Source organism: Psittacula echo (genome assembly GCF_963264785.1).
Source record: "Psittacula echo genome assembly, chromosome: 9".
Taxonomy (NCBI): domain Eukaryota; kingdom Metazoa; phylum Chordata; class Aves; order Psittaciformes; family Psittacidae; genus Psittacula; species Psittacula echo.
The window spans coordinates 22,770,975-22,795,343 of record NC_137745.1 but is presented as its reverse complement, the minus strand read 5'-3'; the positions used below and the strand labels follow the sequence as shown (position 1 = coordinate 22,795,343).

General features: G+C 47.1%; 1 protein-coding gene across 1 annotated transcript in view; it reads left to right on the top strand.

Moving 5' to 3' along the window:
• GRIP2 (glutamate receptor interacting protein 2) overlaps positions 1-24,369 on the top strand; it is a gene marked incomplete at both ends in the record, with an annotated part of 240,882 nt that overhangs the window by 209,029 nt on the left and 7,484 nt on the right. Inside the window, 9 exons of the mRNA XM_080625585.1 lie at positions 381-526; positions 1,187-1,267; positions 9,170-9,236; positions 10,014-10,159; positions 10,449-10,593; positions 15,305-15,444; positions 17,825-18,001; positions 20,985-21,138; positions 24,030-24,150. Coding sequence (XP_080481711.1) covers positions 381-526; positions 1,187-1,267; positions 9,170-9,236; positions 10,014-10,159; positions 10,449-10,593; positions 15,305-15,444; positions 17,825-18,001; positions 20,985-21,138; positions 24,030-24,150 — 1,177 coding nt within the window. The remainder of the gene's footprint in view (positions 1-380; positions 527-1,186; positions 1,268-9,169; positions 9,237-10,013; positions 10,160-10,448; positions 10,594-15,304; positions 15,445-17,824; positions 18,002-20,984; positions 21,139-24,029; positions 24,151-24,369) is intronic.

Sequence of the window (24,369 nt, the reverse complement as noted above, 5' to 3'; positions counted from 1 at the left end):
TGTCACTCTCATCTCTTGGCCATAGTGTTGACTTTTAGAAAAGTGAGAGTTAATGTTATTTATCTTGTTTATGGAAGTTGCAGGAAATGTGGCCTGAAAAGGTTATTTAGGAGCAAAGTATGTCTGAACTGAAGCAAACCACAAGGGTTTGCTGCCTTGTCACCTTCCAGAGGCTTTTGGCATTGGGATGGGCTTTGCAGAATGAGTTATCTGCCCTTTGGGGCCACTTCTGCAGGATTTGTCTCTACTCTGTGTATCTTGTAACAGATTTGTTGGGCAAAGTAACTCATGGCTGGCTGTGGGGTTGTTTTTTTCTCCTTTCCTCTTTTTCCCTGCTTCCTTGTTTCCCTTTCCCTCTTTTTCCCCAATGTGGACTGCAGGTGTGGGCTGCTACAAGTAGGAGACAGAGTCCTTTCTATCAATGGCATTGCGACTGAGGATGGGACTATGGAGGAAGCGAATCAGCTCTTGCGTGATGCTGCGCTCACGAACAAAGTGGTGCTCGAGATTGAATTTGATGTTGCAGGTACGTTGCCAAAGGACTTGCTGCTCCTCACTACCTGCAGAACTCTGCCTGTGGCTTTGCCAACCCATAGGAGGGACTCTATTCTCATAAATACAGGAGGTTTTCTCTAGAGCTTGGAGGGAAGAGCAAAAAGACCCTGTGAGAGCTTTACCATTGCTTGTTGTTCTCTAATGTGCACTGAGATGGACAGACCTTGTGATCCTTTCATAAATGCCTTGTGCTCACTTGACTGAGAGAAGCCTAAGGAGTGGATAGAAAGGCCACCTGCACTTTAAGTATTTGGTCATTAACATGACTAATATTTCTGTTAATTTATAGCCTTGATGCAAGGAGGGAGCCCAAGGCACTGGCTGGGGCTGGAGTGCAGCTTTATATTAAAACAGAAAAGAAATGACATTGTTTTCCCTTAACATTGCTAGACTGCCTCAGTCTCGAAATGCAGCATGATGTGAGCACTTCACTTGATGTTCAGAACATGTATTTTTAACAAGAATCCAAATTTTAACCTAAATTCCTCATGGCCTCAGATAACAACCTGCTTTGAACCAATAAAGCTGAGCTTTATGAGCTTGTTTTTTCTTGGTTCCGAAGAAACCATTCATGCAACTGAAAACTCTCTTGTTCTCCTCTTTTCTTTCTTGTCTGTTTTTGGGTTTATAGAGTCTGTTATACCCAGCAGCGGTACTTTCCACGTTAAATTGCCCAAGAAAAGAGGTGTAGAGCTTGGAATTACAATCAGCTGTAAGTATTGCTCAGACTTGTGCTAGCAGTTACAAGAGTTGTTGCTTTCCACTCTGGCACATCAGAGGGTCCCAATGGAGAGAGCTTAGATTATGTGGGGTTTCCTGGTAGCACCCACAGTGCTTGTGATTTATCCCAAACTGAATTAGATGTGTGGCTCCCGTCTCCACAAGCTGGTGACTGCAGAGTAGAGCAGCTGCATGAAGGGTTGGGACAAAGGATGTGTCTCAACTGATCAGTTGGCCTGTGCTGCAGACTTATATAGTTATATTAATATTTAATATTATGTTTACTTCCTTGCTCACCGTTGTATTATGTTCCTTTTAAAGAAGAATTGCCTGGGTCTGGTGGGACTCTTGCAGGGAAACCTGGAGGGAGGAGAGCAAGTGTGAGATGAACCCGCAGCTTAAAGGGTACAGAGGGGAAACTGCCAAGAGGAGGAGGAGAATGAAGGGCCTAAGAGGTGGGGGAAGGCACTTGAGGGTTCAGGAGGGTGTTGGACAGGGTTTGCCAGGAGTCATTGCACTGACTAACCCCAGCCGTGGTGGAGGAGATCCGTGTGCCAGGACTTGGTGGGCACTGAGAGAATGAGACATCAACCTTCTTCCTTTTCTCTCTTCTCTGCTCACTCTTCATTAATTTTCTTTCTCTTCTGAAGCATATTTTTGATTTAAAGACCGTTTGGCCTCTTTGTAGAGGCTGCTGTAAGGGGATGATATGGGCAGATCTATCCCAAATTTTTGGCTGAGTTGGGGTGTTGTTATGCCTTGCATCAGTGAATTTTTCCTTTCTTATCCCTCTTTCACTGGTGGGTAAACTGAGTTGAATCATCTCAGATTTGCCATGCCCAGAGGCTGCCACCACCTCTGAGCCGAAACAAAGCAGCTTGTGAAACTGCAGTGATGGGATCTTGCGTCTAAGCCCTCAAAGCATGGACCCAGCTGTGTCTGGGGAATGGAGTTGCTAGGGACACTTTCAAATGAGAATTCATTAAAATAGATGAGCTGTTTGCAATTACCTCTTGGCATTTACAACATTAGTTAGGGAGTTAATTGCAGGTCTTCTGGTCTAAGTGGGGTTATTCTCGGGAGTGACTTGAACATCGACAGCAGGGTGGCTTTGCTCCCTGTGTTATTTCTTCTCCCTCTTCCCAGCTTCCCCTATTTGTGCCACAAGGGTAATCCTGGGAAATAACAGCACAGTATTTAACATTTGGCTTGGTAGCAATTACTGTCTGAAGGCATCAAAGTGCTTTCTGAGGGCAGTGGGGTTACCTGTACTGACATTTCACTGGCAGGGGAGCTGGGCACGACACAGCATCCCAACCCATGCTGGGCTCCCAGCCCACTGCCTTGCTCCCTGCGCTGGCATTAGGATCTCAGGTAGCAACCTAGGATGATGGATCTGGTAGCAAAAAACTGCTGGCTTGAGTATGGGCTGGGGTTTCACCCCATTTAAGCTTCAAAGCTTAGTTTGTATCTGGGGCTGGTGAGCAAAACAACCTCAGGAGTTGCCAGCAAGAGTATTAGTTTTAATTTGTGGATTCTCACTTAAATGGGGTCTGTTTCAGATGTGCATTTACACTTCAAACGTAGTTATGTGTTGAAAAGTTTTCATTTGAAATTTGTTTAAACAATCGATTTTACACACTGTTCAGAAACCCCTGTTAAATAAAAAGGAGCTCACCTCTGGGTTTTAAATAGTTGGGTACCCGTTATCCAACTACAAAGCAGTTTTTAAGCAATAAAATAGATCTGATCTCTGATTGTTGGGCATGTTTGCAGAGCATTGTTTGAGTAACGCATACGCATAAACTTACGGTGTATTTCAGGCCTTTGCTGAGTCAAAGTCAGAATTCTATTTACAAATGGAGCAAAAGAGAGCCATCCAGAAAATGCAGTGGCAAGGAGGAAATGCCGCTGGAATCTTAATTCTGTTTTCATATACTAGTCTGTATAAGCTTATGTCCACATGACCCTTAGCAAATTAGATCTTCATTTTGTCACTCTGCCTCTGATCAGGCATGTAAATATACCAGTTTCAAACATTAAAACCAAAGCAAACAGCCTTAAGGTAAGTACCTCCTGCGGAGACATGATGTGCATGCAAGCAGCAAGAGAAAAGAGGTAAAAATAACTGTTTTGCAGAGTTCCTCCTGGTTCTGCAGATTTGAATGCTTGTATAGATCTAGAAACAGCTTTTACAGCTGTCCTTCTGACACAGAAAAGCATATAACTATTGTTTTAAGGTAGGGGACTTGGTTTACTGGCCTCTCACCCTGGATTCCTGGTTCCTACTCTGTGAAACTGGGGCAAGTTAAATAGATGACAAGCTGGCTGGGTCAGTAGAAGACCCTGTACACTGTTGTGGCCACAGAATTGGGTTTGTTCCTAACCTTTGCGGTCCAGCTACACTGTAAATGAAAGATGAGTTGCATTGGTTGAGGTTTAGATCTCGGCTTTAGCAGGCTCATCTGTAGTTAATTCCTTTGTCTGGGAAGGTTTGCTGCTGCCTTCTTACATGGGCATAAAGTGTTACGACCTCATCAGAGGAGCACTACAGAAATAAAAGTGATCAGGTTCTTGCTGGGCTGTGGCTCTCAGAGCTAATTGGAAGATGGGCCTAAGTAAAGCAGTGGGGAGAGCAGGATTCTTGATGGATGCATTGGAAGAATTCCTGTAATGGAGCTGGCTGCAGGAGGAGCTATAAATCTGCTGGAAAGCCTCATAAAAGGGCTGAAAACCCAGGAGGTTTTTGTACGAGGTTCTGAGATGAAATGTTGTATGTTTGTATGCTGGTTCTGGGGTGAACATAAGGGGAGGTTCTGTGCTTGCTATTGGTGAGGGGCAAATGTTTACTGTGGGCATTTCAGCTTCTCTAAGGCCTCAGGGTTTTCCATAAAGAGAAAGCTTGGGATGGGCAAGCCCCTGGTTGTGATCTATGCACACAGATGGGTTTCTTCCCCCTGCTCAAACACAGCGTGGCAAAGGGATGCAGCAAATCAAGATGCACCGTGCAAATATATGCATACAGCATTATTTCCTCTTCCAGTCCCCAAAGGATGAATAGGAAATCCAAGGGATGAGTCTCTTACTGACTGTGCTTTGTATTAATGTGGCACCTCAGTGCCCTCAAGCCTCATTTCAGCCTCCTACATTTGCTAAACGAGAACTAGCAAAGCAAACCACTGAAGCTGCTCTGTGTGCGCTGCTTCCGTGCACTTCATCCAGGGGTGAAGGGGCAAGAAACCAACAAAATTGGTCTCATTTTCTCCATACTCCATTTCTGTCCAAGGCTCCATTTGGTTGTAAACCAGATGCTTTGGTTGCAGAGCAAAGTGTGGAGTCCTTTCAGCTCCGTGTGGTTCACAGCTGTGTGGACTGCAGAGCTCACTTGTTTGCAGGGACCTCTGAGGTCCTCTGAGTGATGGGGATGCAGAGATTTTTGACACAGGGATGTGAACAGTTGGCTCTTGTTAGCCTGAAAGACTCATCTCCATTAGCAGAACACACGCCTTAAGTGCTCTAATCTTGCTGGCTGCATTCAGTTCTAATGACACAGTTTATGCCTTTGTAGGTTTTCTGTAAATCTCTCCCAAATTAAAATCTCCAGCAGTGAGAAGCTAATAGTTGTGTATTATTGTGCGTTCAATACCTAACCTCTTAAAATAAGATATGGATTTGTTATTAGCCTCTGCAAAATGATAGTTGATTACACAAAAGATTGCTCTTTGTGTCTGGCTGGGTGTTTTTTGGTCTGCCTCAAATAGCCTCTCCAAGGGGTAGTTGTGAAATTTGCTGCAGGGTACAGGTGTGTTGGTGTTGCTGTTGAAACAGATATTGAAAATACCATTCCTTTTAGATGTGTATTAATGCTTTATATAGTTTGTTTATCAAATTACCTTTATATATCTTTACAAATCAATTCCTGTGCCCTTGGCATGAAATACTGCAGATAAGGAGTAAGCAGTAAATCTGCTTGCAGGCGATAAAACCGGATTTTAGGTAGATAGATGACTTTGATTAAGTCACTTAAGCAGCGTAATCACTGTCCTAGAGAGGAGATTGATCTGTTGAGCTGAGAAAATCTAGCTTTGCTGGTGCTGGATTAGCCTGGGACCTGCCGCCAGCCCAGCAATGTGCCCAGCAGCCTCCTGTCCTACCCCCTTGCTATCACTGCAGCTTCAACCGAGATCTGCGGCTGATTCACTCTGGTGCTTTTACCAGAGTGGGATGTTTCTGTCCTGGTTTTGCTACCTGGAGATTTTGAAAGGAAATAGATCTGCAGAGGGGTAAATATCCTGCTGGTAGCATTGGTAATTTATGCTGCTGCTGCTGCTAAAACTAATGAATGATAGAGGGAAAAGTTGGGTACCGGGGTTTGATTTTCACTTTTGGTAATCAAGTCTGATTCGCTTTAATTCTTATTCCTTAGCTATCCTGAGTTTATTTGCTTTCTGATTTTGTTTGTTTTTTCCCATGTATAAATGCTTCCTTTCTTAAATGTATTCTCATGGCATTATCATAGTTTCTTTAATTACACATTGGCAGAGAGCTGCTTTGGCTTGGTCAATAACGAAGGGCATTTATAACAGGCTGATGCGTGTGAGATGTGCTTGTGCTTCTTGGAGGGGAATAATTTACCAATAGGAGTCATTATGCATTCTATTAAAAACACCAACTGGACCTGTGTTTCTGGCCCTGTCATCCATCACAGAGTAAATGCCAAGTGAGCCAGAATCCCAGCAGAGGTGGCGAGAGACTGAAAGCAATTTATAAAAAGTAAATAACAGTATTGATCAATTCACCTTTTTATCACTGCTCTGTCACCACTGCCAAGCAGCGGTTTCAGTCTGAGTTTCTTCCCCACTCCATGCTTTTGCCTTCACCAGCTGTTGATTTATAGAGCTTTCTTTGAGCCACTGGAGCAGATTCGAGCTATGTTTTGTACTGGTAACCCCCAAAAGTACAGATGGATCTGAAAAAGAGCCGCTTCCAACTGAAGTGGTTTGCCCTGGCACATGGAGGCCATGACCAGAGCTCCTGCTGAGAGAGAGCATGGTCATGGGTTTCTGCTCACCAGCTGCTGCCTCTGTGCCTTGATCCATCTCTCCCCCTGACTCCTTTTGCTTCCATCTCCATCGTACAGACAGGAAAGCAAGACCCAAAGGCAAGACTCAGTACCCAAACCATGTCTTTCTGCAGCAGAGGTACCAAGGCAATGTCCTTTGAAGAGAAATAACCACACTGACAGCAGAAATAAATGGATAAAGAGGCTTTACTCATCAGTGCAAGTATCTTAATTCCAAAGGCCGCAGCTCTAATAAAATAATAATGTCATTTAATTTATTTTTTAATTAGAGGCAAATTGGTTTATCTAAAATCTCATCAGAGATCTGCATATCTAATGCAGATCTAAGGCAGACCTAGACTGAGCCACCACTTCAGTGAATCATAGAATGCTAGACTGGTTTGGGTTGGAAGGGACCTTAATGCTCATCCAGTTCCAACCCCCGCCATGGACAGGGACACCTTCTACTAGAGCAGCTTGCGCAAAGCCCCATCCAACCTGGCAGAGGGCTGCTGTTTATTTCTATGTGGGTACTCTGATGGCAGGAACAGTCATATGCAGCTGTACATGGCTCTTCCATTTAACTGAAGCCTTAAGTAAAGCCATTTGGAAAGTGCGGCTTCCAGGAAAACCTGCAAACAAAACCCAGAATGACTTTCCTTAAAACTTACTTAGTTTCCTCATGGGCAAAGCACTTGGTTTGTCACTTTTGCTTCTGATGCAGAAGGCTTGTGCTGTGTTCAGTGCTGACACCGATTGCAGAGCTGCAGAAGGATGAGTTCTCACTGTGCTCAGAGACTGACTGCAGGCAGGATCCCACCACGTGTAAGGCAAACACTGAGATAAACACCATTTCTGCAGAGCTGGAGGCATATAATTGTCTGTACTTGCCTTTTGTTTTTTGCTTTCCCCCCTCTTTGCTCCTTTGAGTGTCCATAGTCTTTGGACATATTGCTGTGGCTGTGGCTGGGTCAGGTTTAGAGATGGTCATCCCCATCCCAGCACCAGGGCTGTGGAGATCCTCCCTAACCCCTTTCTGTCACACTGCCTCTGCTTTGAAACCAGTAAACAACCCTTGCAGTGAAAAGTCTTTTTGCTAACCTGGCTCGTTTTGACAGAACCAGGCTAGGGAGCTATTTCACATGTAGTGATGCCAGCCCGACCCCGGGCTCAGGGTGTGCTAACAGGGTCACCCATCACTGCTGCTTAGACCATAGTGTTGTACACCTCACTCAGCAGCAAATACATCTCTTATATTGAGCAAGAGAACAGCAATAGTAATAACAGGGTGATACATCTCTGTCCCCTGTGCTGTTAGTCAATGGTGTGTGGCCTTCTCAATCAGAGGGGGGGTTTCTGCATTGATTTTGGCTGCTGCATCCCATCCTTCCATCCCACTGCTCAGTTCTGCCCAGTGTGTGTCCGTCTGTCTGCTGGCTGGTCCATGCTGTGGACAGGTTGAATACGGGCCCTCAGTGAATCTCCATAACTCATCCACTTCTCTCTGACTCGCAGACACAATCTGAACATGAATGTCCAGACCAAAACCGCCTGGCACTATGCCCCAGTAAGGCACTGGTGAAGATGATTCCTCCAGGTTGTGTATCATTCAGCAGTCACATTGCTGTCTGTTATAAAATCAGTTACAGTCTGCTCTTCACTGTCTGACCTTTTATACTCAGCCCTGCCACAGCTGAAATTGGCTGTCTTTTTGCTCTGTTCAGTACAGAAGGTTTAGTTATATCTGGCAGAGGGTATCCTTACAGGTGACAGGCTAGCACATATGTTTTTAAACCTCATAAATGAATGCAAACAACAGAAAAATCTAGAGCAAGGAGGTTGATAAGAGGAAGCGCTTATTCCTTTGTGTCTGACGCTGTGGGGTGCCCTCTAACTGCTGTTCAGGCAGCTGGATCTGTGTGTGGTCAATGATGTTGTGCCTCACAGATGTTTTAATCTCTGACCTGCGCCTGATCTGTTCAGATGCAGCAAGTTTCTTCCTTCCCATGCAGGGAGAGAAGATCTGTCAGCTTTAAATGGGTGATGCAATTCCTGTGGCAAGGATGAGAAGGATGCTCTTGGCGTATGGTTGGGGTGTGGATGGCAGAGGGGTCAAGGGGGTTTGAATCATAAACCTCTTGGATTTCTCAAGACAGCAGCAGGTCTGCAAGCAAAATGAAAATGTGAATGCTCCCGGAGATGTGAAGTTGCATCTCTTGTGGGCTGAAAAAGTTATCAGGGTCAGGAGAGAAAAGTTGGAAACTGCCCCTTTCCAGCTGCAGCACTGAGACCAGCCCTGGTTTATCTGGTTGTGTGTTGAAGTGATCTGAGGGGCTGATCCAGCTGGAAAACAGTGGTTTATCTTATTTTTCCTGGGTTATTTTCCACCTGGAAAATTTCCCAGCCCACTTTCCTTGAAGAACACAGAAATGCTCATATTAATCACAGCACTGAGCGAGGTACTTCCTAGGCACCTGTGCTAATGTCTGATACTGCCCCAGCCATCGCTTCGCTTGCTGTGTGGTGTCAGAGATGTGGGTGAGTGGGTGTTTAACAGTGCTGGGATGAGGCAATCCCACCTCTTGCTGCTGGATGCCACATGTTCTCCTCTTCAGGAGGAGTCTGAAGGGAGCAGCTAGTTCATGTGGGCAAAGGGCAACCAACAAGCTTTTACAGGGATTTACTGCTTTTTATTCCTGGTATGGCTTCACAGCATCATTTTGTCAAAGAAATATAAATTCGCTTTCCTTATGACTCCTTCTCTCCATGAACCACCCCCATCCTAGATAACAGACTCAATGCCGAGCTTTGTACCATGTGTCTCTCTTGCAGCTGCAAGCAGAAAGCCTGGGGAACCTTTGATCATCTCTGACATCAAGAAGGGGAGCGTAGCACACAGGTGAGTGCAGAATCCCCCATCTGCCAAAGCCACTGCAAAACGTTCAGCCCAGTAATAAGAGGTAGAATGAAGCCCAGGCACTAGCACACAGGTCTGTCTTTCTTTGCCAGCATCAAGGAGATATCAACCCCAGAGGTTTTTCTTAGACCACAGTAGGGTTTGCAATGAAAACTGTATTGAACCGAGCTGAGCTAATGGAGAAAGCAGCCAGGCCACTGCTTTAGGTGTCTGCTGACCCTATAAGAGATGGATGTTTAGCATTTAAGAGCGTGTAGTGAAGGGCTTCATATAGCCCGTAAGGTGCTGTGGCTCATCAGGTAGTTTGCCATGTCCCAGTTCCTGCTCAGGTGAACGGAGTGAGTGGATTGTGGGCACTGGTGGAGAACTGTGCAAATAACTCAGCATTTATTGACTTCATCTCTGATCCCAGCACTTCATAGCAAGGCTTTCAAAGGAATTCAGTGCTGCTGGATGGCTCTTTTTTGAGTGCTCATACAGGAGTTTCCATAAGAGGTAGAATATCTCCCAGTTAAACATCAGGCATTTTTGAGTGCTGTATATATGATCTTCCTGCCTTGTTCTGCGTTGAAGCATGCTCTGCACAAGATTCCTTTCTTTAAATTACAGTTATCCCAGACCCTGTTCATGGTTGTTTTTCAGAAAGATCAAGGCCAGCAAGAAGTTAATATTGTCATTGCCACTGCAGGCCTGAATGTGTCATGGGATCTGAAAGGCAAATACAAATGTATTTCTAGTTTTCTTTTCCTTTCCATGTAGAACTGGCACCTTGGAGCCGGGAGACAAGCTGTTAGCCATTGATAACATCCGACTCGACAATTGCTCAATGGAGGATGCTGTGCAGATTTTAAGGCAATGTGAAGACCTGGTCAAATTGAAGATTAGGAAGGATGAAGATAACTCTGGTACAGAAATCCTGATGCAAACTGGTGCCTGTCCACTGTAATGACATTTCCCAATAGGTAGTGCAAACTAACAAAGATAAGGGCTCTGCTTGTCCGGTCACCACTTTCCAGTTGATTATAGTCTATTTTTGTTATTCTGCCCTTAAATGAAGTCTGGAAGGTTAAAATCCAGGTTGGTCTGAGCATGGCTGACAACCTCAAGCTTTTGCTTCTAAATGCTGACAGTCTTTCCTGTGACCTCTTTCATCTGGCTCAGTACAGAATTCAACATCCCTGTTTTCTCTTTCAGATGAGCAGGAGACAACTGGTGCTATTATCTACACAGTGGAACTGAAGCGATACGGTGGCCCCTTGGGCATCACCATCTCCGGAACAGAGGAACCTTTCGATCCTATTGTCATTTCGGGCTTGACTAAACGAGGGCTGGCAGAAAGGTGAGGTCTGGGGGCAGAAGGGTTGAACTGATACGGGATGGGATCTTGAACTTTGCCAGTCTTCCTCCTTCTCAAGGGTTTTAGCCTGGTAAAAAGGAAAGGTGCTGTGAAGGAAAGGCACTATGAAGCAGGATGGTTGGGACTGCGTGGTCAGGGCAATGAGAGCTGCTTAAAGCAAGGCACTCTGGAAAAGTCAGATCCAGTGAGTCAGTTGAATGCAGCAGCCGGGAACGTGTGTTTGTGTGCCCTTCCTCCATAGGGATGCTTTCCTGGTCTGTGATTTCCCTTGCACATCTTGCATGGGGAGAGTGCCCATAAAACCACTTTTGTCTGGAACTTGCCTATTGCTAAACTACAGCTTATGGCCATGACAGTGCTCTGTCCTGGTGAAACCACAGATCTTAGGGGTCTCCTGACCCGTTCTTGCTGGTTGCTTAGCCTGTGCATGTGGAGGTATCTCAGTGCAGGGCTGACGTGCCTCAAGCAGCAGACGTTTATACTGCATACGTGTAGGTGCAGATTTACCTTCAGCAACCAGGAAGGTTGATTGTGTGCGTGCCTGTGTCTGAATCTACGTGCCTGTGTGGGATTTAAAGGATCAGGACAACGCTGAGATATAAGGTGGAACTGAGTCGTACACTGTATCATAATTAATTTCTCTATATGGTAGCTGTGATTTGTAAATAGATCGTTTCAGCAGCCTTGAAATGGCAGAACAGCAGCAATTAGGTGCAAAGTGCTAGACCTTGGGGAGGTTCAACTGCAGACCTGGCCTTTTGATTCTTTCTGTTTCAAGGCCACACTCCCTTTTAGCTGGACTGTAAAAAGCTCAGTGCCTCTTTCTGCACTGCGTTCCTTGAGCTCTCTATGTGCATGCTGCTGCACATTTCCATTGCTTCCTTTTGGTACAGAAAGCAGAACATTAGCATCTCCCGAGAAGTAAGAAAGAGGGATGGACTTTATCAGTGATTCTTCTCTTTGGGGATTTTATATCATTGCTTGCCACTATAGGATTTGGTCTTTTCCCCTAGAAAATAATAGCCACAGGGTATCTGAGGCTTTTCTGCATAGCACATCTGCACTGTAACTGCAGCCCAGCCTGAGAGAGGTTAAAGGCAGAAAGCCCAAGCGCTGTCAGGTGTCAGAAGACAGCTTTGTACCCTTGTTGCTCTCAATTCCCTTTGCAATGGTGTGGCTGTTCCTCCTTTGAACTCAGATGCACATCAATGACTACTCCATGGAGAAATGTAGTGCAGGCTAGTGCTGCAGTACCACCGGTTTTTGAGGAAGAGCTGGCAGGCAGTAAGGGATGAAAAGCCTTTTGAGAAGAGCGATGGAGCCACTCAGCGTGTTCACTGTTCCCAACTAACAAATAACAGTGCGGAGGAGTGGCGTGGGGATGGAGCGGTGCGGGGATTTCTCTGGATAACCTTGGCTTACTGTGGGGAGGGTGAGGAGTGCTGGGATGAAGGCTGCCCACAGGAAAGTAACAGGTTTCTGAAGGGCGCTGATTTAAACCCAGATCTGTGGCTGGTCATGGATCCTGTGATCTGTGCTGGAGCACAGGACATGTTTCAGCAGCCCTGGCACAGGGTGGACCAGATCCCATTGCCTGATAATAGGAACGTGCTGGCAGCTCGTGTAAAGGCTCCAGCCTGCGCTGCGGCTCAGGCTGCTTGCTTGGTGATGGGGAAGGCAGGGTGTCCTCTAGGATCTGTCACGCGTCTGTCACAGTGGGTGACATGCTGTCTAAGCTGAAAAGGCTCCGGATCTGGATGATTTGGGGTTTATCTTGTCCTTGGAACATTTTTCTCCTTGTACTTGTCTGATCTTACAGAAACCTACAGAAGCAGCTCAGACTGTCGGGTTGGTGTCGAGCAGTGGCTTTCTCCCATGTATAGCCTCAGTTTTCCCTCCTTCAGTGCCTGCAGGTAGCTTTGGCTTCGGCCATGGAGCTTGTTTTCTTTCTTCTTGGGAAAGGGAGTATGTCTGAACAATATTGTTCAATTCTGGTCACAGTGTAATCGTTCTCCAAAAGCAATCTGGGGCTATTGCTGGCATTTTAAAGTGCCTGCCCATCCTCTGGTGCTGCCTGGTCAAATAGATGGGGTAGCTGCAGGAGGGTTTTGTCCAGGAGTGCTCAGCACCAACCCATGCTGGCAGGGAGGAAGGGTGGTGGCTCTGCCCATGTGCCATGTAAATCCCTGCCATGTGCATGCAGCCACCCCTTCTCCGGTGTATAAGTGTCTGCAGCCCCTTTTACACCTTGCAACTTCCCTATTGCTGTTCCCTTGGGCTGGTTTGTGTTTGGGGTGAATTAAAGGCTGTTAGTGCTAATGGAGAGGCACAAGGGTCGTTAGGTAGAAACAGCGTTCTCTGTTGCTCCCGCTCGCTCGGCACAGGGGTGCCGGGAGATGGGCAGATGGGAGGACTGGACTTTGATTTACTTTCCCCCCCTTGAAGAAAATCACCTTGCTGAACGTGACCTTTCTCTTTAATAGTTCCTCTATTTTTCCCTGCTGAGGGGCTTTCACAGTTTCTGCAGAGCAGTCACATTCAGACACAGGCTGTTGGGCTGCTGTCTTGGATAGGAGATGTGTCCCATGCTGGGTTCAGGGCTACAGCAGGATGCTCTCAAACGCTGAACCGCTGCCGTGAGCCAAGGATCACCTGTAAACTGCCGGCAGTTAAGCTTGACTTTTTATGGCTATGTAGATGAAATTTTGAAGGCAAATGCTCCGGTTCCAGCTTGATCTGTGATTTATTTGAATGCACAAGTTCTCCCTGAAGGCTTTTCCAGGCTGATTTGGATGGGACGAGACGGACATCTAGTGGCTGGTGGGACCGTCATGGCACTGTCCAAGTACTGCAGCAGCAGTGACAGAACAGTCCTGCCTGCTGTTTGCCTACATGTCCCAATTTGATGTATATGTAGCAGATGTTTCCAAACAAAGCAGTGTGTCTACAAAAGTTTCATAGTTTGGGGAAAGGTGAGCAGCGGTTTTGCCTATGACAGCACATTAAATCTCAGTTCTGCAGGAGAATTTGGAGATGTGCCTGAGAGAAGCACTTTGCCATGCAGAAAAAGATGCTGCAGTTCAGATGTGCACCTCCTCCTGGCTCAATCACACAGGTTCCTGGTAGCTAAACCTCACGGCAGTGCTGGAGGAGGACAGGATTCCTGCTTTTGCTGGCATTAGGGAGTGTGAGTGTGGCGAGCTTGATCCAGCCAGCAGCAAGCATGAGTTCCTGCCTTGCAGCCAGCTCTGAGCACATAGAATCATAGAATCATAGAATAGTTAGGGTTGGAAAGGACCTTAAGATCATCCAGTTCCAACCCCTCTGCCATGGGCAGGGACACCTCACACTAAACCATGGCACCCAAGGCTCTGTCCAACCTGGCCTTGAACATCGCCAGGGATGGAGCATTCACAACCTCCCTGGGCAACCCATTCCAGTGCCTCACCACCCTCACAGTAAAGAATTTCTTCCTTAGATCCAATCTAAACTTCCCCTGTTTCAGTTTGAACCCGTTACCCCTTGTCCTGTCACTGCAGTCCCTAATGAAGAGTCCATCCCCAGCAACCTTGTAGGCCCCCTTCAGATACTGGAAGCTGCTCTGAGGTCTCCACGCAGCCTTCTCTTCTCCAGGCTGAACAGCCCCAGCTTTCTCAGCCTGTCTTCATACAGGTGGTGCTCCAGTCCCTGATCATCCTCATGGCCCTCCTCTGGACTTGTTCCAACAGTTCCATGTCCTTTTGATGTTGAGGACACCAGAACTGCACACAATGCTCCAAGTGAGGTCTCCCGAGAGCAGAGCAGAGGGGCAGGATCACCTCCTTCGACCTGCTGGTCACGCTCCTCTTGCTGCAGCCCAGGATACTGTTGCTTTCTGGGCTGCGAGCGCACACTGAAGCTGGCTCATGTTCATTTTCTCATCGACCAACATCCTGCTCTGCCTGCTCTTCCTGGAGCTGCAGCAAACGCTAGGAGAGGTGAAGTGAACCCTGTTTGTGGGGAGACACAGAGGGGAAGGATGGAAGAGAAGGGGGGGAAGTTTGTTCCTGGTCGTTTCCTGAGGATGTATTTAGCTGAGAGCAGAAGCCAGTACTGGAATGTAGCTGTGCAATACAACCCAGTAACCGCTTCTTAGAGTGCTGGTCCTGATGGAGGATGTCACAGAGGTGTAGCTGTGTAGGAGTGAGCTTTAAACACATCATGAACTGATCTGCAACCAGTTCAGCTGATACTTGCACACACAGTCTGTGTGTGTTGGGCCGTTTTGGTCTTGTTTTTCAGGGGGTTTCTACGTTTGTCTTATCATTTATTTCCATCAGTGTGAAAATGCCCTTCAGTCTGGTGGACATCACACACTGGAAATGCTTGTGCTTTTAATGTGTACACCCCTTTGCCTTAAGGAGTTTTGACTGTAAGCTTCTCTGCAGCCCCAGGTCTCAAGGGGCCTGGATTCTGAGGAAAGAAGACATTTCTGTGCGTATTTGTATGTATATACACAGGTAGAAGATGGGGAGGGACCCAGGTTCTTGCTAGTGGTGATGAAGAGGAAATCATGGGTATACCAAGGGAAAACCAAGACGTGTTTGAAAGTGCAGAGACTTAACATGCTATTGCTTCAAGTAACAACATAACAGCCTGTTTCACAGGGGCAAGTCGCTTCTCTGAAGGTTCTAACAGTGCCTTTTCTCTCCAGAACCGGAGCCATCCACATCGGTGACCGGATATTAGCGATTAATAACGTGAGCCTCAAGGGCAAACCACTGAGCGAAGCCATCCACCTGCTGCAGATGGCAGGGGAGACGGTCACGCTGAAGATCAAGAAGCAGATGGAGAGTGAGTTGGGATGGGCTGGGATGGGAGAGTGAAGGGATCCCGGGCGATGGAGTAGGTAACGCTGTGGGTTTTCCTTTGTGTGTTGTGGGAGGTGAGATGAGGGCAGCGTGGTCAGGGGCATGCTGGGCACAGAGGGGGAAGGTGTGTGTTTTCTGACCCAGATGAAAACCAAAGGCAACGCAGGGGCTGTCTATGGTACTGGGAAGAGATAGATGGCAGGATTAGTGCTGGTAATCACTTTCTTTCCAGACTGGCCCCTTGTGCTGTTGCTGCTGTTGCCTGCCCGTGGGAGTGTTTCACCCAGGAGTGAAGCAGAATTGCCTTTGCAAGTAGAAAAGTGCAGGGTTTTGTTGTTGTTTTATTGTTTTTTGTGGTTTTCCCCCCCAAAAAAATGAGCCAAGGGGACTCTGAGCTGGTAAAATCCATGGAAAAAAATCTCACCTTTAATCCAACTTTTTGAAACCAATTAACAATCAGACTTTGCCACCTTTTCTCCTGCCTTGGGGTCCTCAGAGCATCTTTCCAATCATCTACGTTCACTCTAGAGATCCCCTTCTCATTTCCATGCCAAGCTCCCTGTGGCTTTGATGCTGTTCTTTGTGACACGGTATCCAAGAACAGGAGCATACTTAGTACAGGCGGGTCACTTTTCTGGGGGACAGAGGAGGGATTGGTGAAACCAGGGAACCTGCAAACTTCACAGCCAAACAGAGGCTTTTTCATGAAGTTCAGAAAGTAGCTCGTCCATTCTGGCTGCATTTCTGTCTCTCCCCACACCCCGTATTTTCTATCTCTTTTTGTGCCATGCTTCTGCAGTCTGTAGATTTAGTTGGACCTACCTGGCCAATAGCCCATGGTGCTATGGGAATCGGAAGAAATAAAGTGGTTAAGCTCTTCCAAGCAAGCATGGCCCATGGGATGTCTGTCCTGCGTCTGATGAAGTAGCATTGCTCCTAAACTTCTATAGACCTCGGAGCAGTTTGCAAACGTGTGGCAATGCACTTGCTTTACAGATCAGAAAGTCGAGGCAGGGAATGGGGACTTAGCAGGTAGAGGTAGGACTGGGGAGCTCATTCCTTTCCAAGAAACCCCACTCTCATTCCCTGCAACCAAAGCCCCTCAGTCCTTGGTCTGAAATGCCCCTTATTCCCCCTGCTGACACTTAGCATTGTCACAGCCACTGGCTGAAGTAATTGACATGCAAGTGCCAGTTGGAGCCTCCTTAATCATTCTGAGAATGAAGCAGGTGTAATTGCAGTTTCAAGGTAATCTTGGGGTAATCATGGGGAGCAATCTTCTGAATGCTTGGAAAACAGGGCCCTTCAGGACACGGGGCTTTGTTTGGTAAAGTCATCTGTCCTCATTGACAAATGAAGACTTCCAGAGGGCTTTTTATCCCCGTCTCTGTGAGTTGGAGATCCAGGCTAACAGGATATCTAATCAACAAGGACTCTGAACTATTCAGTACAAAGCAATGCTTGTGCTGAGAAACCATTCCATACATAGCTTGTACCTGAAATGGAATCTGATGTAATGATAATAAGGGCCTATTAGTACTAAAATAATGAAAGGGAAGGTCTGAGCTTCATCACCTGTATTCAACTTTCCTTTTTGCAATCACTAATCAGGGGAAATTCAGCCTCAAAATACCAAGCCCAGGAATTCCTCATTGTCATGAAACTCCCTCCGGAGAGGTGGTGCTTAGCCTTGAATTGATGTGAGGTTGTACATTCTTGGAAGGGGGCTGTAGCTTCACCTGTGGTAGTCTGGGACCAGGTTGCATTGTTGGAATCTCATTAAAGCAGAAAGTTTGCAGCCAGCACCCTGACTACGTGTAGTGGCAGAACAAGGGGGAATGGCTTTAAGCTGAAAGAGAGGAGATTTAGATTAGATACTAGGAAAACATCTCTGTGAGGGTGCTGAGGCGCTGGCCCAGGGTGCCCAGAGAAGCTGTGGCTGCCCCATCCCTGGCAGTGTTCAAGGCCAGGTTGGACACAGGGGCTTGGAGCAAGCTGCTCCAGTGGAAGGGGTCCCTGCCCATGGCAGGGGTTGGAGCTGGAGGAGCTTTAAGGTGCCTTCAACCCAAACCAGTCTGGGGCTCTATGAAAGGCACAAGAAGGTGTGCTTGAGAACTGAGATTAGGCGCCAGCTCTCTCAAATCCCCACATATTCCATGTGCTAAAAACTCAGAAGGGCATTTCTTCTTGATTCAGCTTGAGTTAAGAACACAACATTAAATCCTTTCAACCACATTGCACGTGCCTTTCTCAGCTACTTTGCCAGAGCTAAAGAGGTTCTTCAAAAGAGTCACAGTACCTGGGCTTGGCCCTATGTCAGTGTAAGTCTTTGTGCCTGCTAAAGCAGCGTGTTCTGGTTTCAGAATCCTATCCCAAGAAGTCGGGGAGTATAAATGAAGTGAGTGACCCAGAAGATGACCTGACTGACTCCCAGAAAACTAGCAAGCTATCTGAGATATACTCCAGCACAATTCCTAGCATGGACAATGTGATGGATTCCTGGGATGGTTCTGGCATTGATGCTGGGTATGGAAGCCAAGGTAAGCCAGGGTTGTCTTTTCTTAGGGGCCTCAAGGTGAAGATAGACAGAGCCCCTGAACCTGCCTGGAGACTGAATATGAGCTGAAGCCTGTGGTCTGACCGTATTTACATGGCTTCTTGCTTCCAGCAAGGAACAAAATGTATTTTAAAGTGCACTCCTGTGGTGCTCTGAGCTGATGTATCTGCTTTAGGTTTTTATTGGCACATTTTTTCTGGCTTATATGGCATCACACTGTTCACAGCGTTTTCACAACCATTTCAGCACTTCATAATTCACATAATCAGGGGAAGTATTCACTGGCCATATGTCTTACAGAGTATTTGGTCCATAGCTCACTTCTAATTCCCCAGGGAGGCCGCGTAGGACATACTAATCCTCTTCAGGATGTTTTAAAATCCACAAGAATGTCTTGTGCCTAGAAGCACTCACTTAACACAATAATTAAGGTAATACTACAAGAAAGTATTTCTAACTCTCTAGTGAGTGATCAGATGAACACACGTCTTTGAGGCCAGGTTTATTCAGCTGTGGCTTCTGGCAAACACATGGAATTGGGATGAAGGATACTCTAGTCATGAGAATAGATTTTTTATTCGGAGAAAAACACTGGAAAATAGTTATCCCAGTTCAGGTTTAGTGACGTAAGCTTGTATTAGCCCATGTTGAAACAAAACCAAACCCTGAACTGCCTCTGCAAAGGGAATTGGTGAAAAGACTGCTGTCCAGAGCAGAATGTGAGAACAGGGAGGGATGCTGCAGGAGCAAAGCACCTTCAGTGTGTGCTGAGCAGGGTGTGTGCCTGTGCTCACTGCACTCTGAGTTAGGGTGCAATGCATGGGTGTCTTTTCCACCATGCCTGTGTCTTCCTTCAGCCTCCACTGGTCTGAGGTCTTAATTTGGGAAAGCACCTGGGACTGGAGGCTTCATTAAGGAGGATTCCCCTGGCCTTCATCATGCTGCAGTCCTTCTCCGTCTATTAGGACGTTAACACAAGTTGGACACTGGGTTTAGACCAGCAAATTGAGAATGAGTAATTGAACACAGAGCCCCAGGGAGCGGGGCTGGTGCCAAGCTGCCCAGCATCCACAGGCTGCAACTCTGCTTCAAGGAGCAATCCTCTTCCCTGGCAGCTGCATTTGGCTGCATGGTGGTGCTGGGAAGAGGGCAGGGAGAAGGACATGCAGGGTTGCCCATGGGATATGCAGGGAAGGCAGGATGCAGGGAGACCTGCCTGGAGATTGGGGTTTACATCCCAAATGGAGAACTATAGATTGGGCTCTGCAGCCTTGTGGGGCTTAGGTTCATCCACAGCTTTAGGAAACTGCTCAAGGAAGGGTTTGGGCTGTGCAGGGCTTGGTGGGAACGTGCCACCAGGTGGCTCTGAATTCCAGGGATCCGGCCTATCCCTCTGGAAGGAGGAGGGGAAACAGTGGCACCCAAGTGACAGCTCTGCACGCATACCCCTGCGGTCCCTGGCACCCACTGCTGCGACCTGCATCCAGGGGCCTTGCTTGGCTCTGGCAGGCAGCGAATGCGCCTGACTGCTGCGACCTGTTGGCAAGCACTGATGCTGGGGCTGTCTCCAGAGCAGTCTAACCTTTAAAAACACACAGAGGAAACACTCAGCGAAGTGAAATAACAGACCCTGGCATTTTCAAAGGAAGTGCTGGCCTTGTCTTTGGGTATTTCCAGTGCTCTGAGCTGTTTGGGAGGTCAAGCCTCCCTTAATGATGTGTTTCTCCTGTTACCTCTTCCTGTTCACTTGGCACAGTGTGTGATGGAAGTGTGCGATGCCTCTTGGAAAGGCTGTGGGGATTTCTCTGAAACACTCAATGGGCAGCAGGAGGTGGGCAGGGGACTCGGGAGATTTATTTCCACTGCAGATGGCACTGATGCTGCTGAGCAATGCTCTGGTTTGGAAGGTTTCTGTCCAGGCAGCTACGTGGGGATCTTGTGACTTGGTAGTGGTGGATTTGCATCTCTGGAGTAAGACACTGCAGTACAGGAAAGCCCATGGGGACAGAAATAATGAAACGTGTCTGATTTCATCCCAACAGCCCGTATTGATCTCTTATCAAATGTGGTACAGAAGAGCCTCACCTTCTCTCAAGCCAGCAGAGTTTTAACTCCTGTTCGTTGCTTTTCACACACATGTCCCCAAAGCAGTTTTCCATACCTGCACCAGCTGATCCCAAAGGCATGGGAGGGCTCTGCTGGCTGCAGGAATTCCCTGGCAGCGCTCAGGATCAGGGCTGGATCTTCCTCCTTTACCAGTGCTGAGCACGATGGAGCTGGTGACCACCACCAGGTGCCCTCAGTGCTATTATGCTTGTTGAAGGGAAGCTGTTGCTTCTGGATGCTCTGGATGCAGTTTCTTTGCTGCTGTCCTTCTACATCCTATTACTTTTTTTGTGATGGCCATTAAGTCCCAAAGGCAGTTGGGAATCTAAATGAACCTAAATGATATTTTTTTCCCCAATAGAAATTGAGCCTTCAAATCCTTCCAAACAAATGGGGTTGGGCACACTGAGGAAAGCTTGGCAGCATCTTCTCTTTACCCTTTGAAGGCCTCACTGTATTTAAAGGTGGCTGCATCAGCAGCACAATTTCTGTTGGGTTCAGTGTGGAAACAGGAGCTGTTAACCAAGGTTGGAGATGGCTGGGGGTAAGATCTGCATCTGTGGGTATACATAGTCCCAGGTATGTGGATCCCAGACCCACAAGTGCTCAGAACTGGGGGAGCAAAGGAGAAATGGAGCATCTTATGACAAGATCCTGAGAAGTTGCTTTGGTTAAAGCAAGAAGAAATGAGGAGAACAATCCCATTTGGATGACTTGAGATGGAAGCAGTATGCAATCTATATGGCCTCAGGTTTGGGGCTTTAGGAAGGAGGCTGTCCTGGCTCAGCATGACTTATGCCAGTTGGGCTTTCTGACCAGGTATTACCCTCTCTTTCTCCACCCCTTCTTGCCTTCCCTAGGTACGTACATACCTCAGGCTACAGGAATAGCGCTCCATCCACATGAATGGAGACACAGCAGGCAAAAGAGCAGCACCCCTCCGGGGGACCCCAGGAAAAACTACCCCTACATGGATGGAAGCTTCAGTGAAGATGACTGGGACAAGCCCAGCAGGTATGGAGGGGTGGGAGGAGCATCTGCAGATGTGGGTATCACTGTATAGGGACAATGGGGCATGGGAATGTGATGGAATGGCCAGCAATGTCCCCATCTCGGCATCAGGCAGCCATGGGGAGGGGTGCTGGGGTGGTGAACCCCTTCCACATTGCCAGGTTACCCTGGGTGTAGCTCTGCGGCACCTCTGCCATGGCCAGGGGACATTTATGTCTGAAGTTAGGGCGGTCTCAGCTGCATGGACCACAGGTTCTCACCACGTCTCATTCTCCTGCCTTGCCATGTAAAGGCTGCAGTGTTTTCCTAGTTTAGGTTGATAAATAGATATGATCAGGGCTCTTCTCACGAATGCTGGCCAGGCACAACAGCTCAAAGCAGCCATGAAATGAAACAGGCCAACCAAAGCTTTTGGAGGACCAGCATGAGATTTCATGTCCAAGTTACAATCTCCCAAAGCTGTGGCTGGAACATCTCTCTCCATCACACTTGGGCCCTTCCAACACCACAAATAAAGCCAGGTTGAGTGAACATATTCAAGATAATCCCTGCCCTTATCTGGTGTGGGAGAAATCTGCAACACCTCCTGAGCCCATGGAGGAGGCTGCAGCTGCCTCTTGCTTTGGGTCAAAATCCTGCTGGATTTGCCCCTTGCCGAGCCACATGTGGTGGAAAAGCCTTGTTGCTTTGTAACTCTCCCCTTGACATCCTCCAGAGTGCCCATAGTTGTGTGTGTCGTGTCGCTACTGTCAGTTCGTTTTGTTTTCTCCTTATTTTGTTCCTTAACTTTTGTTTGTCCAAACAAAACCCTTAGAACATCTCATGGCCATTTCCACCTATTTAAAGAGGATCACACTGGCAGGAAGGCTGGCAGTGGCGGAGACTTTGTTCTTGTTTTGCATCTCAGGGAGAGCCAGCTCGCAGAGGTCACTGTCCCTGGTGGCCCTCGCAGCGAAGCCAGCTGAAGTTAGCAAATCTGAGCCCTCAAAGCTCTGCGCGTCCCTCATGAGGGCTCCAAGCCCTGATGTCAAAGTGCAAGTGAAATGGTTCATGCTGCTCAGTGCTTTTACTAGGGAGAAAAACAAACTATCCCTAGCCCTGGCTGCCTTTAGCCTGTAAAAACCTCCTGAGCCAGTGGTGTGAGAGCCCCCGTTCTGATTCATCTGCGTCCTGGATGTGTGTGTTACACTGCTGATCTGAGAGGCAAGAAACTGGTAACTGGAAGGGACTTTTGCCTCCTTGGGAAGCTGGGAGCAGAGGAAGGAAATGAGTAAGGGGAAAGAATTGAAAATTCCTTTTAGGGGGAAATTTTGGTTTGTTTTTCTAAGGTCTTGCTGTGTGGGTTTTTGACCTTTCTGCCAGGTGTGAAGGCTACCGGCCTTTAAAAGCTGATGAAAGGAAGGGGGGGGTATTTAAATGCAATAAGCCACGTCAGATACTGCTCCCTCCAGTCAGGCCATAGTCCCCCAAGGAGCAAAAGCACATGTGTATGAGTTTATGCCTCCTACAGGCTTCTATTTAAACCGGTAAATGAAAAGCAAAGTGTGTGCTAAAGACTTTGCAGTTAATAGAGATCTGGAAAAAGCTCTATTAATAGTGCAAGGGGTCATTATATATTTAATGGAGGCCATCCTCTGTTTGACTTGTGCTCAAGTTAAATGTTCTGACTCTGCTAAATGGCTCTGGTGAATGAGCTCCTTTCCTTAATGATGACCATTAAGCTATGCAAGTGGTGCCAGATGTTGCAGAAGTGGAGCCTTGTCCATGCAGCTCCTAATAAGATGTGTAGCAGATGCATTAGGGCTGCTCTAATGTCACTGTCCCTTTGGGGTCTCTCCCTATGACACATTAGTGGTTTTATTGTGACCTTGATTTAACACCACAGAGAGTTTAATTCAAGAGGCTCCTGTTAAACTGAGCACTGAGAGTTCTGCACAGAGCTGGTGCTCAGTAAGCGGTGCCCGGTGTTGCCTGCTTCTCTGGCTTGTTCAGAGAACTTCAGCGCGTTTAATTGCTGTTTACTTTAGCAGTCCAAGAATTGACCTTGGCTTTGTGGTCAGAGATAAGAGATGCTGAAACATCCAAGGTGGGAAACTGCAGAACCCCCAGCCAAGCACACATGGTGTTCACGTTAACGCATGTTGAGAGAGGTCCTCTCTATCCTTACTCTCTGTTGTAGATGGAACTGGTGGCAATCTTTACATGGTGGCAATCTTTACATGGCAAAAAGTGCCATGGCTGTTATATAGCCAAAAAAAGAGACTTTTTGAAGGTAGCAGCTCAGTTCCCTGGCCAACCCAAAGCAAATGAAACGTGGTTTGTATGGGTTATACATGACACTGTCGATATTGCTGGCTGTTGTGTGAATTTGCTCGTCCAGCCCAGGGCAACCATTTTTATATACATCTCTGCATTATTTACTCTCATAGAGACCTAATGTATTTATCATTTTCTCACCATGTCTGTTACCCTCTGTGTTTTTCTCTCTCTTCTCAGGTGTTCTGTGTCTCAGATCTGAGCTCTATCCCATCAGCCTTTGTACTAACAGTCTCTGAGGCTCCTGGTTTACCCATAACGCATCCTTTTTTCTTTCACTTCTCTATTTCACCAAAACGTCTTCCTAAACCTACAATCTTCCTACAGGCGCTTTTTAATTTACCCTTTGAACTTTGACATTGCTACACCAACTTAATTCTTCCTTTGAAGGACTCTTGTTAGTAAGTGCATGGAGGTCTCGTGTTCGGACTCTTGTCTGAAAAGTTCATATTGTTTGCTTTTGTATATGAAGACTCTTCAAGTCTCTGCTTTTACTGGTGAGACACTTGCTGTAGCCTTGCGGCTTTCACCCCGCTGCAGAAGAGTGCTGACAATGTTTGGTTCCTACGTTACAACAGATACCCCAACCGCCAAAATGGCCTTGAGACCACTCACGAGGATAGTTTTTGGCGTGTTTTTGGAGAAGCTTTGGAGGATTTGGAAACATGCGGCCAGTCTGAGCTTTTGAGGGAGATTGAGGTAAATCCCTTTCTGAATTTGCTGCTCATCCCATTGCTTTGCTCTTGCCCTAAATGTCAGACTCTTTCCCCAGATCTCTTAACTGCCCATGGCATCCCTGTGCTGCCGGTGGTGTGAAGAAGGGTTTGAGTTTAATCTCAGTTTGTGCTAATGGATAACTATGCCTCATTAGATAGTTGCTTGTGTGCACTTTCCCCCTGAGCCAATGACTTACCCACC